Below are 15,034 nucleotides of genomic sequence, written 5' to 3'. Positions count from 1 at the left end.
GGAAGTTTTATGAAGCTAATCAGCATTCAGAAGAATGCCTGTCTTTTCACTTATTGGAAAGTATTTATGCAGATGTTAGCGTGACTGTAGGAATTTGTTTTTGTTTTGTTTTTAAAATGAACCCCACTTTTTTCATCACTGCGCCAAAATTGATAATGGCATGTTGTTTATCTATTCCACTGTGAACCCAAAAGAAAGCAAGAACCCAGCATAATTTACAATGACAGCTTGGAAGGCCTGGAAGTTTCCTATCCTCTTACACACTATTGATTTGGGCACATTTCCAGTCCAAACCATTAAATGGTAGAAGGAATCTTCTCTGACAACATTTAAAACTCGTGAAACTGACATTTGAACCAATGGATTTTAGATCTCAGTACTTGTTCAGACAGCTGACAAGGTAATGCAGCACTTGTGGGTACTTTATCTGAGCACTGTTATCCGGTTTAAACTTCCTTCATAGGGGAGATCAGATTTCCAATTTCTGCCCCAATTTCTGTTTTGTTTTTACAAAATCATAAAATATTAGTCATTCTGAGGTGCCAAGAACCACACTTTTAAGAGTTATGGGTAGAGTGACAGAAATTGCTTCTGATTTGCTGGTTGCAGAGGGGTGGATATTTTGAAAGCAAATATATTCCTGGGTAACCACAGTGCCTTTTTTGTATTATCAATGCCAATTTTAAAAAAAAGTCTTAGACATGGGGAATGAATTTTATGGGGGGGGGGGAATAATTTCCTACAATCACAGGCAGGGATAGCAGCCACTGTGTATGGTACAGTTGTGACTTTACATTCCACAGTGCCTTTGAAGTGAAGGTCTTGCCCTTCATGGGAGCCAGTGTGGTGTAGTGGTTAAATGTGGTAGACTCGTAATCTGGTGAACCGGGTTCGCATCCCTGCTCCTCCACATGCAGCTGCTGGGTGAGCTTGGGCTAGTCACACTTCTTTGAAGTCTCTCAGCCTCACTCACCTCACAGAGTGTTTGTTGTGGGGGAGGAAGGGAAAGGAGAATGTTAGCCACTTTGAGACTCCTTCGCGTAGTGATAAAGTGGGATAGCAAATCCAAACTCCTCCTCCTCCTCCTCTTCTTCTTCTTCTTCTTCTTCTTCTTCTTCTTCTTCTTTGACTGTGCAAGTCATCAAGGCACAAAAAAGAACCATAGGTGGCTAAGGAGGCGCACACTTCTGATTTTATTTAAAAATCATCTCTCAAATCACTACTTAAACACTCTGTTGCAGAATGAACAAGTGCAATGGGACAGAAGCATAAATAACCATCAACAGAAACGCCCCAATTAACTCCTCCTTTTATCTGAACTAGTTGCGCTCTGATAGTGTTTTCTTTTATTAAATGTGTATATTGCCCTTCATCCGAAGATCACAGGGCGGTTCACAGCATAAAAATACAAAATGAGAACACAAAGTACACAATAAAACAAAAACAAACCAATAATCCCCCCCCAAGTAGTAACAACAGCTCCATCATGCTTTTAATTGCACATGATCTAGTTAATAAAATGCCACCAGCTATCCCTGCCTGCCTGCCTGCCTGCCAGTCAGTCATTCAGCAAAGTTGCCTTAGGGAACTTTGTTTTATTTCCATTGTTACAGACAATATGCCTTTGAATACCAGTTGCTAGAAATTGCAGGTAGGAAGAATGCTGTTGCACTCAGATTTTGCTTGCGAGCTTCCAATGGGCATCCATTTAGCTAATGTGAGAACAGAGCGCTGGACTAAATGGACCTTTGGCCTGATCCAGCAAGGTCTTCTTTGGCTCATATGAAATCCTATTTGGCAATATCAAACGTTGCATCCTTTAAGGTTCATATTAAAAATCCAGATACCCATTTCTTTGTAACGCTGGCTGAATTAGTCTATTTTCATTTTCAAACATTGCTGGCATATCATGAATACCCTTCCCCAGGGTCCAATTATGGAAGTGAGGGGAGTAATCAGGTTATGCACACTTCCCAGGTGCTTTCTGTTTCTCTGACATTACTTGTGGGGTGCAACCACATGAAAATGGCAACCATACTACTCAGAAAATGGAAAGGCTCTCCTGAGTGTTTCTCCATTATGCTGTTGCTTAGCAACAGGAAGGGAGGACTGGAACCTTTTCAATAAGGGATAAGTAAGTCACAAGTACCATGTTTCATTAGTGCCCCGCGTTCCTCCATTGTGGCTGATTAAGTTGTAGTTGTAGCCACAATATGCCTGTTGGGTTGGATGTGGTCATGCTTAGAGGAATGGAGTTTTAACTTGGGTGGGTGTTTTTTTTTTGTGGGGTGAGATTGCTTTAAATTGTTTTTAAATGTTAGATGTTAATTTGGGTTCTGTATCTGTATTTGTGTGTTGAGGTATTGTCTAGGGCCTTTTGTTGAGGGATGTTTCGTTAACTGTTTTAATTGTTATGTATTTTGTACTTTTTTAGATTGTACTTTATGTTGCATACTAATGTATACAAATTCAATAAATGATTAATAATAATAATAATAATAATAGAATATACACTCAGTCTGCATCCCAGCCACTCTCTCAAACACAACTTACTTAGATGTTTAAATATTTGTTACAAACTTACTTTAGCATCGGCTCAGCATATTAGTAGATGGACTGGTAGTGGTGGTAGTTCAGTTCAGTTACTCCATGGCTGTGGGATAACCATTTCACAGTAAAAGTTGGACCAATCATGACAGTTCCCCCAGTCATAGGAGCCAACTGCAGGGGGCCATGGGTACTTGGGCAACCACAATAATATAATTGTGGGGGCTGGGCAGGGCCATCTTTACCCGGGAGTGCAAGGGGTGCGGGGCACCCAAACACCGAATTCTGGGGGGCGCCAGGTGCCCGCCACTGAAGCTGCCTAAACTCTTAACTATCTACCTATCATGAAATAATAATTTTGATCATGCTAGAAAAACAAAATTGATATATACCTAGATATTACTGAAATGTATACCTACTGTTTCACTAAAGTGCTTTTGACTTTGTGTGCTCATTTACCAAAGGCGCGCCACGCCAGCAGCGGCGCTTGTCATTCACAATGGCGGCGCTTGTTAGACTTGGAGGTGCTGGGTGGATCTTTGCACCCCAGCGGCACGTATGCTAAAGACTCCCCTGGGACTGGGCACCCACAAAGTCAATGAGAAAAGCCAGCAGGCGGCAGCAGTGCTGTCTTTGAGAGAGAAGCAGTTCAGCTCCACAATAAGCAGCCAGCGAGCAAGGCACCCTTTCCCAGGGTGGGGTCCTGAACACAGAGGCAGAGTCCCTCCCGAGACCAAGCCTCTCCCTGCTGAAAAGGGTGCCTCACTGGCTGTGGAGAGGAGGACGTAGAGGAGCCACTACTGCAACATAGACGTGCAACGTCACACATACATGCCTGTTATGTCACATACACACTACGTGCAGGTGTGTGCGTGTGATAGTGGACGTCCACATTGTAGCGGGTAGCCACAATCCTGGGGGCGAGTTGGCACCCCTTCCCCCACTTCAGGGGCGGAGGACCTGTTGCAACTGTCCTGGTTCCAGATAAATGTAGTTCTGGTTTTCATAAAACAACGTACCGGTACGCTGACACAAATGTGAAGTGATTAAGGGCAGAGCCTTGTAAGTAAGGGTGTATTTTGTGACTGCAGCCTTAGCTGCGACATACTTAGATTTTTAACTGCTGCTGGTGTTGAGGAATGATAGTGCTGAGCAGGGGCCTGCGGAATCATCTGTAAATAATCCAAGTCTACTAGGCGATGAAAGATATACATGGGTGGAAATTGGCTAGAAAGTCTAGCCCTTGATATGGACAATCAGCAAACTCTTCTTGACAGCTTTAAAAAGAGGTGCTGAAGAGAAGTCCCCAGATACTGCTATGCTGTTTATCTCTCATTGCTACTCTGTTTTTCAGCATGGGTTGAAAGCATTTGGTTTTCAGTATGAGTTACAGCAGTGACATCTCGGTCTAATCCATACTGTTGTTTAAAAATATGGAGCAGGGGAAAGGGCTGAAGTCAATCAGCGAAAACAAATGTGGAACCTATGACTTTCCTTGAGTTTATAAACACAGACCAAATTATGGATAGACTGGACTTGTAATGTTCCATTGTTCCATTCCATTTCCATCATATTAAAGAAAGTCAAGTTTGCTAAAAGCATAACTCTGGTCACTGGGCTTCTGTTCATATATCAGTTTTTTTCAGATTCTCGCATTTCTCTCTGAGACTCTTTTCATGCTGGAACAAGCTTGTAGGACCAACACCTCCGGTTGAATTTTGGTTCCAAAGAAAGATATTTAGCACAGGTCGCTTTGGCTCTGTTGAATTAGAACGCTGACAAATATTAGTCATTATTGACTTCTCGTCAGTCAAGTAATTGATGGTCTTAATAATGTCACACTATACAACAGGAAAGAGTGCCGCTTGTCACACATATCCATATTGATGAGAATACATGCTTTGAATCAAACAAGCAATTTAGGGCACATCTCCATGGCATCTTTCCATGCTCCTTGTCAGGTGCTTTAGCTCATGGTCAGGTGTCATGTATTGGAAGGACTCTGTGCCTTCCCAATAGGTCAGGGTCTCTCAAGCAGAGAGAACTATCTTGACTATTGTAAGATCTGACTCAGAAAAGAAGATAAACTCTTAGGCTGGATTGGCCAGTTGCAGCAATGCAGTTCAGGTAGATAACAGCAGAAAAGGGGCATGGGTTAACCAAAACATGTTGCATAGGGAGTTGCAGCGGGAAGGGGATATTTCCAAAAATAGACAACATCAAACTGCTCCCTCCTGCTGCTGCAGCTCTGCTACAGTTCCTGACCCTCCATGGAAGCTTTTCAGGGAGTGGCAATTAGGAGAAGGGCCAGGGAAGCCCATTCTGTAAGCAGACCTGCTTGCACAGCATTGGGTACAACCCATTAGTTTCTCTATACACGCCGTGTGTGATACATTTGGAGGCAGTAACACTTCCACAGTTGCTGGAAAGCACAGGAGGGGAGAGTGTTCTAGCATTTGAACCCTGCTTGCTTGTTGTCCATTGTGAGAACAGGATGCTGGACTAGATGGGTCATTGGCCTGATCCAGCAGGCTGTTCTCCTGGGCAGGTATGAGTGGGGTCTAAATGGCTACGGACCATATCTCTCTTAGATCCTTCATCCACCTTGCAGATACCTGATGGCCTAGCTACTGGAACCCTGTAGCCTGGTGCAATTAAGTGACAAGTCAGTTCACAACACTCATCTATGATTTTATTGCAGTTGAGGAAGCCAAGCTTGCCTGCTTTACTGAGACCTGGGTCAGTGAGCTGGGTGGAGTGTGTCTGATCCAGTTTTGCCCACCTAGGTACTTGTTGCATGATACTTTAATTATTCTCTGGGCTTCTATGAGAGGAAAAGCAGTACAGAAACGCTAATGATCATCATCATTGTCATCTAATGAGTTCTCAGAGGTGGGCCTTCTCTGGTAGCACCAACAACCTCTGGAATGCCTTCCCTCTTGCAGTACAGGAAACACCAAAAGTGACACATTTCAAATGACAGTTGAAGATCCATTTGTTCTAACAGATTTTTCCTGCTTAAAATGTATTTTAAAGTGTGTTGCTATGTTTTTACCTCTAGGATTTATTTTATATGGTTTTATAGGATGTTATTTTATATAGGCAGCATATGTAAAATATATGGAATCAACAATTAACTATGCAAACTTTCTGTGCAAATAGCTATGCAAACTATGCAACATTACAATGCAAACATTCACCAACATCACACACACACACACACACACTGAAAAAACAAAACATGCTAGGGTTTGTTTGGTTTTTTGGCCCTTTTTCCATTTAAAGATTGCACAGTTTCTTAGATTTTTTTTTTTTTTACCACTGTGCAAGTAAGTGATAATTAATGCCAACAATGCTCATTGGAAGCCCTACATTCTTTTTCACACCCAGCAGAAAGACTGGAGTCCTTTGCCGTGTAATATGTAAGAGTTATCTATATTTAAAACTCAAGCCTGGCAAAAACCGCAACTTGTACAATTTGAATATAACCTGTGGTAGATGTTTTAAAAGGTATTTCAAAGTGCACCTTTGCAGCAGATCTTACAGTCACAGAACAATGGGTTTTGTTTTGCCTTTATTCTTTAACATGAGATGCTTAATCAGTATTTGGGTTCTTTTCTCTAACTCCTAGGGACCCAGGTGGCGCTGTGGGTTAAACCACAGAGCCTAGGGCTTGCTGATCAGAAGGTCAGCGGTTCGAATCCCTGCCACGGGGTGAGCTCCCGTTGCTCGGTCCCAGCTCCTGCCCACCTAGCAGTTCGAAAGCACATCAAAGTGCAAGTAGATAAATAGGGACCGCTCCAGCGGTGTTTCCGTGCGCTGCCCTGGTTCGCCAGAAGCAGCTTAGTCATGCTGGCCACATGACCCGGAAGCTGTCTGCGGACAAACACCGGCTCCCTCGGCCTATAGAGCGAGATGAGCGCCGCAACCCCAGAGTCGGACACGACTGGACCTGATGGTCAGGGGTCCCTTTACCTTTACCTTTACCTCTAACTCCTTATTTATTAGGCCTGAAATGTCAGAGAGCACCTTCTGGTTGAGCTGTGGTGCATTTTTTAGATTAAGCACAGCTAAACTGGATAGCTCAGTTGGTTAGTTAAGAGTAATCATCTCCTGAGTCATTGGCACTAACTGACGGGTCAGTGTAACCAGACCCCCCCCCCCTGACCCACTCAGTGCTACAAAACTCATGCTCATTACACTCACTTCAGCGAATATACCTGGATAATGTTCAACTATGCTGAAATAGTTCCACTGGGCGGAATCTATACAGGCTCTATTTATGGAAACAGTACTAGCGGTAGTAGCAATAACGAAGAAAATTACTGCTTTTCTAAGACTGCTATTCAAGACTGTTAACATGTAGGATGCATCTCTGCAGCAGACTATTATTTTTTCTTATTAATCACTACAAAACTTCACTCAACCTATAATCAGTTTAATTAACGATACCTGCCATCGAGGAGACTGCTTGCTAATTATATCAGACTTATTTTAAAATATTAAGTAGGACTTCGTATTTAGGCTGGCTGGTTTTTGCAAAAGGGTTTTGATCCTATTCACTGGTGGTGGTGGTGGTTTGGCTCTTGCCCCCCCCCCCCAACCCCTCACCCTCTGTTGGCTAAAATATTCCCATGGCTCAAGAACCACTGTTATCCTCAGAATTCTTCTGTGGTGAAGATAAATGCAATGCAAAGGGGCTTAAAGCCATTTAAGCTTGATTTGAAAGATGATTTTTGCAGAAGGAAGTTGGCTGTTTTTCTGCTATGGGAGTAACTGGTTTGGGCAGTGAACATTCCAGTTGGAAAATCTCATGCTCCAAAAAACAGTGTAGCAAAGTGCAAGTTCCCAGCATTGTTACTGAGCACTCCCATTAATTAACTCTGAGAGTGTGCATGAACTGTGTCCCAATATCTGTAACAATGTTACAAAGACAAAATTGAATATATGGATGGTTATACTTTGGAACATTCCGTCACATTTGCGCATTTAACTAATGATGCATTTATTTCTTGAAATTCTATTTTTGTTATGATTTTCATTGTTGGGAATTATTCAGGAGAATCTGTCCTACAATCATAAATAAATTTTGCTCATGCTTGTATATTAGGGATGAGGAAGCTGTTTGCCTCCAGATGTACCTGGACTACAACTCCCATCATGCCTGATCGCTGGGCATGCTGACCCTTGGGGATGATAAGATCTGGAGGGATGAAGGCCACCCAACCCTGGTCTGTATGGAGCTGTATCTAGCTGCATGTACCTGTTTCTGCTCCAGATAAATTTATGTGGGAATAATTCAGTGGATCTTGCAGATTTAATTTTACTGTCCACTACTCTCCCCAGTAGATAATTAAAACTTCTCTTAGGAACACAGTTGTTCATTATGGGCTAATTTGCTTATCTGAAACACAAAGCTTGGGCTGCCATAATTGGTTCAGTCAGTCATGTCTTTAAAATCTTTCATTTGATTATCTGCATAACTGAAAATGTTCTCTCTTCTTTGTGAGCCGAAATAGCAAATGAGTCCCCCTCCAATATTCTTTTTGTGTGTATCTAAGAAGAGGTTAAATTGCTCAGAACCAAATAAGCATTCTTGACTTCCTCCATTCATTCATTTGATCCTAAAATAAATCAGCCATTGAAACTCCTCTCAGCTTTCGCATTTTGGACAATTCATATGGTTTACTGACATTACATTTCCTGGAATTAAATAATGGTTTGGGTTATTCTGTGTGCCACTTGAATTAGATTAAAAGCAAAGAAACCAGAAAATCTTTAATTTAAAAAATTAAAAGTGGATTAGGTGCTTTTCAAAAATATTGAGTTAATAGTGCTTCACAGAAAGCACACACACACACTATATATATATATATATAGAGAGAGAGAGAGAGAGAGAGAGAGAGAGAGAGAGAGAGAGAGAGAGAGAGAAGCTATCATAAAATTGTACAGTTGGAAGGGATCCCAAGGGAGGTCTAGTCCATCCTCCTGCAATGCAGGAATCACAGCTGAAGGGTGCATTTGTGAAGTATGTCTTCACATGTTTGGACAGAAAGCCAGTTTAGGTAAGTAGCGTGCTGGGGAGAGCATCACTGGCCACAATCCAGAGAAATATCAGTACACCGTAATTATTTTGCAACTTTTCCAGCTGGCATCTCCCTTCACCGAACTGCTGAGCTGGCTTTTAAATTGTTATAAATTGAACTGCTGTTTAATATAGAAGTGTGTGAATGCTTTGAAGTACGTAGAGAATATAGGGCGGGTGCCCCCTTTACACCAGAAAGCCGCATAAATGTACAGAACTCTTTGTGACCTTGGCTGAAGAGTTCTCCCCAGCCCTCCTCTCATCTGCAGCTCACATGTTTCCTCGCACTCATTGTGGAAATAGCAGGCACCTAAGATCATAAGAAGAGCCCTGCTGGTCAGATCAAAGATCCATCTAGTCTAGTGTTCTGTTCTCACAGTGGCCAACCAGATGCCTATTTGATGCCACAAGCACCTCATTAAGTGGGTACATTATACAAGGGATAGGGAACCTATGGCCCTCTGGGTATTGATGTACAAAAGCTCCCATCATCCTTGACCATTGGCCATGGTTACTGGAGCTGTTAGGAGATGGAGTTCAACTTTAGCAGAAATGTCGGTTTCCCATCCCTGTGTTAGGCATTACATTCGGTAACCTTATTGGAACTGGATTTTTTTTAACCAGCTAGTTTTTATTTCACATACTGTATTACCCATGTTTTTAAACTAATGTTACTATTACGATTATGTTTTTATCTTGTACAACAGTTTGCTATGTTTCCTGCTAAAGTGCGGTTTATAAACTTTACAAGCAAATGTTTTGCACCCTTCAGCTAAGAATGAATAAGGGACCCCAGTCCAAGAATAAACCCTGCTTGTATGAGTATATATGCAGTAAGTGTTAGAAACGGCAGTGATTGGAGGTCTGGTTTCTGGCAAGAAAAGGGAGTTTAGGCACAGGCAAACCGGCTCTCCAGATGTTTGGGACCACTGGTCTTGTTAGCTAGGGATGATGGGAATTGTAGTCCCAAATATCTGGAGGGCCGGAGTTTGCCTATGCCTGGTTTAGGCTGATTAGCATGATATCAGGGTGCATGGTAGTTCCCATGGCAGTCATTTGTAGCTAATCATGCCCAACCCCTCCACATCATACTGCTTTGTATCCTGTGACAAACCTGCTTTCAGTTTTGCATGGGGTGATTGCTTTCATTACAAGCAAATTTAGGTCATCCAGCATGTGCCTGAAGATACTTCTTATCATTCCTATATCTCTCACAACCTTCATGGTCCAAGCAGCACAGCTGGTATTTAAAGAATAAAAAGCATGTGTGAATATTAAATAACTATTTGTTTGTTTGTTTGTTTGCTTGCTTGCTTGCTTGCTTGCTATATTGAGCCAAATCTGTGGTTGATGGTGATGGGCAATCAAAGATGCACAAAGCCAAGGTCTGGATAATTCTGTTTATGTGGTGTAAATGGGAGTCATGTCTGGGCTACCATACTTGAATAATGCCTGATCACTGAGATTGGGGCCAAGTTCAGTATTAGAGGAAACCTAAATGTCTCTAAACATAAGGCATAATATACAACATGTTAGAAACTTTGATGTCCTTAACTAGGTAACATTCATTAATGCCTTCTCCGCAGTATTATTTATTTATTATTAATCATCTCTAGATACCTTTCAGCAATGCTTTTTTTCTAAAAAAAAAAAATAAATGTTCAGAGGTACTCTCATTTTGACTCAGGAAAATCACCTTTTTTTTTTAGTTCAAATCAGGAAAAACAAATACAGTAAATGGGCAAAAGTACAAAGATTCACAAAATGCTTAGGAGTATGCTGACCCCTGTGTCCTGTCCCCCTCCCCCCCCCCCCGAAAAGAAGCACTGCCTTTCAGTAGACAAAAAAGAAGAAGAATATATTTTGGCACCTTTGGGATACAATGTTTTTTCAGATTAAAAGTGCCAGCAGACAGTCTTTCTCCTAGCCTGAATTCCACTATGTTTTTAAAATTAAGTACTGTGCTGGTCCCATTTTTTGAGATCAAAGCACTATATAACAATTCATTTCTCTTTCTCCCTTGCATGTAGTGTTCTTGTCAGTTCGGTTTAATGTAACTTTAAAGATGGGTTTGATTTCAGTTTATGCTTCATTTCACAGTACCTGTCACTAATAACAAATGTGTCCAGAGTGGCCCGGGACTAAATGCTTTCTTCTTGCTGCTTCCTTACTGATTCATTTTTGTTTTTGTTTTTTGTTTCTGACTCCTGTCCTCTAGCAAGTGCTGTAAGCAAATAAAAATAATTGGAAACCACAACCAGAATATGCCATAGTCAAAACATTTAGCTGGAATGCAATTTAGATCCTGCTGAAAGGTTGGGATTTCATAGCCCTCAGATAGAGATAAAAATGGCTCAAAAACAATATTTCTTAATATATTTCTGTATTTGCTGCATTACTTGTTTGACATATCGATAGCATTCTGGGGCTTCTCTTCTCTTCTTCCATTGCTAAGGTCTTTGATGCAATAGATACTAAGGAAAGCAAAACAAATATGTTCACCTCAAATGCAACTCTCGCACATTTTAACAAATGTCTTGCTGGTGAACTTCTGCCTGTGACAGAAATCTAGTTTTGTAATACAGCCAGCCATATGTGACAACAACCATGATCCAAAATGATGGAACCAATTGGCACTATATTTACTAGTGAGGAGAAAGTCTTGATGTTAGGAATAATTGGGGGGGAAATGTATTTTTAGTTACTTGGGAATTATTAGATGAGCATACAGCCCAAGGCAGGGGTGGGGTGGAGAAGGGGATTTTATTTGTTAATTTGTCCTGCAAATTATGTGTAGTCAGAGTGGTCCACCTAGGCAGGAGAGGGTCTGCTAACACATCTGATAGTGGTATCGTTGTCACGATCATTGGCAGAATTTGGGCTCTCAGATCATAAGTATCATAGGTTTCACACAGGTGTCAGCAACCTTTTTCAGCCGTGGGCCAGTCCACCATCCCTCAGACCATGTGGTGGGCTGGACTATATGTTGGAAAAGAAAATGAACAAATTCCTTTGCCCCACAAATAACCCAGAGATACATTTTAAATAAAAGGACACATTCTACTCATGTAAAAACACGCTGATTCCTGGACCGTCACAGGCTGGATTGAGAAGGCGATTGGGCCGCATCCAGCCCCCGGGCCTTAGGTTGCCTAACCCTGGTTTCACCTAACACTCCATGATCCTTCTCTCAGGCTAACCATGAGGTAGCCCTTTTATCTGCAGAGCACACGTGTAGCTGAAAAAATGCACGGCTACCTCAGATATAGTGTCATTATGGGACGTAGTAGGGGGAAATGGCAGCTGGCACAAAACATAGTGACCCCCTCATTTTGTGGCAACAGCACACACATGATATCCTGTCATAGGATATCAACAGTTGTATGAGAAATAAACATAAAGGTTTGAAACTTAAATGTAGTCAGTGAAAGGAAAGTTTCCTATCCCTCCCGCTTCTGCCTCTGCTTACTTAGAACCTTCCATGGAGGGTTGGCCCTCCTGAACAATATGGGATGGGGCTTGGAGGTTCCTGGAGGAGGTGACAGGAGACCAAAAACTTTCTTTCTTAGCATCCAAGTCTGATCTGGGCCAATTCACCCACCCTAGCAGCCTCCATACCCATCTCACATTGTTCCAGAGTGTCCTCCTACCTCACCAGGAAGACTTTTCAGGGGGTGCTACAGTGAGGAAGAGGTAATTCCTTAAATTATCCAAGGCACAGCATTCTTTGAAGTAACAGGATATTGCCCAGAGCACAAATTTATATTATTATGTATACAGTACTTAAGTCAGTAGCATCAGAGTCAATAGGAAAATGAAGACAAGTCACAAATCATCCTTTTGCCAGGGCTGCTAACAGAAATCTCTCTCATTTCCTTAACCATGTCTTCATTTGCCATGCTACCCTTGGGAAGAAACTACTTTCCTATTTTTTAATTTGCCGTCCTTATTGAAAGGAACAGGAGATGAGAATTACCCCCATGGGATCGAAGAACGATAATCACAGCAGAGTTTATATTCTCCTCAACTTCCCTTGAAAAAAGATATTTATGTGGCAATAATTATACTAAATCGCTGCATTTTCTCATTTGCTTTTTATTTTCAGAAACGATTTGGTATGTTGATATTAGGGTGTAACTAACCTGCATGCAAGGTACATTGCAGTGTGACCTTTGTTGGGGTACATGTGCTTCCTCCTCTGCCTTGTCTCTTAACTACTGTACAAATCTAGAGAAGGCTTTCTCCAGTAACTAGCAAATCTCTTTCCCTCTAAGCATATGACTAAGGGCCCCAGGCCATTCCTGCTGCTTGCATTCCAAAGACTGCATTCAACATCTGAGGGCAATCAGCGAGGCATAACCCTAATTAACTTATTTAACATTAATAAAGGAATATCTTCTTAATATTCCTGACAAACTGCCTCCTGGCTCCTGACAAACTGCCTCATGGCTTTGATCCATTCTAGTCCCCTGCCCATCAAGATGTGTAATAAGGAGCTATATGTGTTGTCAAGCTTGGATATACTTGCCCCTTCCTGGATAACCTCTGTGCTGCAGCATTAATCTAAGAAAAGGAGAAATTTTCTGGATGTTGCTGGTTTTTTTTGCCATTACAGCGATATTATTAGGCAATACTCTCTCCTGTATGGCTTAACTCCTATCATTCCAGCTTTGACTTTCCCACTGCCGGCAAAGCGGAACATTATTATATTGTGAATTCAGGTAGCCAACAAAATAAACAAACCTACATTTCAAAGATGCCACAGTAATATTTAGCCAGGGGCAACCAATGTGCTGCTCTCCAGGTGTTGCTGTATGACGCTGTCTTATCATCCCTCACCATTGGTCATGTCGGCTGGGGTTGATGGGCATTGGCAACACATTGACTACCCCTATATTTCACAGTCCATCATTATCCATCTGATTTGTAAGATAATCAATACCTTATATGACTGTGGCTTGGAACTGCAGTGAAAAGGCTGCATAGTGGGCTCTAAAATTTTGCATATGTTCGCATCTGTTGATATGCACTCGTGCCTGGTAATGTTTGTCTTCCACTAATCTTGTGACCCTTTACACAGAGAGCATCCTAGACTTGAAATGGAATATGTCGAGAATGGTAGTGGGAGCAAAGCAAGATGAATATGCAACAGCAGATGACCTAGATTGTCTTTATGAAGTAGTCAGCCAGCTGCAACTGGAAAAGTGCCAGCTTAGTACAGCCACGGTGGAGAACAGCACTGCGTGTTGCTAGAGCTTGCCGTGGGGGTGTGTGTGGGGGGGAGAGATACGGCTTTTCCAGATGTTTTGGGACCCTGAGCAACTGTAGTTACGATGAATTCAGCCCACTTAGGAGTAAATCCCAATCCCAGGCGGGAAACCTGTATCCACAAAGAAAATGGAATTAAGGTTTTGCCTCAAGTATCTTGCATCCACACAAACATCCTTCCTCAGTTACGTCAGGTTTTATTGAGACAACAGTCGATTCATCTCTTTATACCTGCGGCGTTTCCCCTCTGCAAAGTCTGCCAGGGATAATTTTGGTTAAAGTAGTGATCACTGAGGTCATATGCATTTCTGTACTATTAAGAATTAATTATGGAAAATAATTACCTCTGAGGAGCTTTGCTAAAGATAAAGGTTGACAGAAATTGCAGTAGTGTAAAGAAGCAGAGTTAGATCACAGAAACTCAAAGTAAATATCTCCCCTCCCCTCCCCCCCAATATCACCGTGTCCTCGTTCCTCACTCCCAGCATCAAACAAGTCAAGCATATGTGGCAGCGGCAGTTTTTTGGACAGGACAACACAGATCTTGTTATTGCTTTGCTGTGTAGGTCTTCACAATGTGGTGTCAGTTGTGAAATGCACTTTACCTGCTATACCCTTTGCTAATTTCTAGTCATATCTGGGATTGAAATTATGCCTGCCATCTCTTCTTTCATTTTGTTTTCATGGATTTTAAATGCTACAGAACAGGTTCCATTTTAAAGGCTCACCTTATTATTATTATTTTTTGCCTAAACGCTTTCAGATAAACATCATTTTAAAATGTGTGACCCCTCTCTTCCATAACCTGATTCATAATTAATCCAAAAAGTACAGATTCATAAAAAATTAATTAATTCTTTTCTGGGTTAATTTCAAATCAGGACTCCGACATCTAGCCTCTTATGTCTGCATGTGATGCACCTACTAATTTATTTAAGTAGTGAAGTAGCCAGAGGTTATAGTATCGTTGGCAGTCCAACCTCACCAATTCTGAGTAAGAGCAGTGTAAACCATACAGGACTCACTTTGGGAAACATGCAGAGTTGATTCTTCTTAGAATGGAAGGGTTATGTTTTGGATATTAAACATACCGGTATAACACTGTTCCATCATGACGATTTATAAGAATATTAA

The 15,034-nt window shown here is 41.7% G+C and overlaps 1 protein-coding gene across 3 annotated transcripts in view; it reads left to right on the top strand.

Moving 5' to 3' along the window:
* Window positions 1-15,034, top strand: part of ADGRA1 (adhesion G protein-coupled receptor A1) — a 314,608-nt gene that overhangs the window by 199,784 nt on the left and 99,790 nt on the right. The window contains exon 1 of one of the 3 annotated variants that reach the window (XM_033149327.1): window positions 7,602-7,778. The exons of the other annotated variants lie outside the window; for them this stretch is intronic. Within the exon in view, the coding sequence (XP_033005218.1) occupies window positions 7,725-7,778 (54 nt within the window). The 5' untranslated portion in view covers window positions 7,602-7,724. Of the gene's footprint in view, window positions 1-7,601; window positions 7,779-15,034 lie in introns of those variants that run through there. 3 annotated transcript variants of the gene reach the window in all.

This window comes from Lacerta agilis, chromosome 5, assembly GCF_009819535.1.
Source record: "Lacerta agilis isolate rLacAgi1 chromosome 5, rLacAgi1.pri, whole genome shotgun sequence".
Taxonomy (NCBI): Eukaryota; Metazoa; Chordata; class Lepidosauria; order Squamata; family Lacertidae; genus Lacerta; species Lacerta agilis.
Note: the sequence above shows the minus strand (reverse complement) of the source record. Positions and strands in the feature narration are given on the sequence as shown.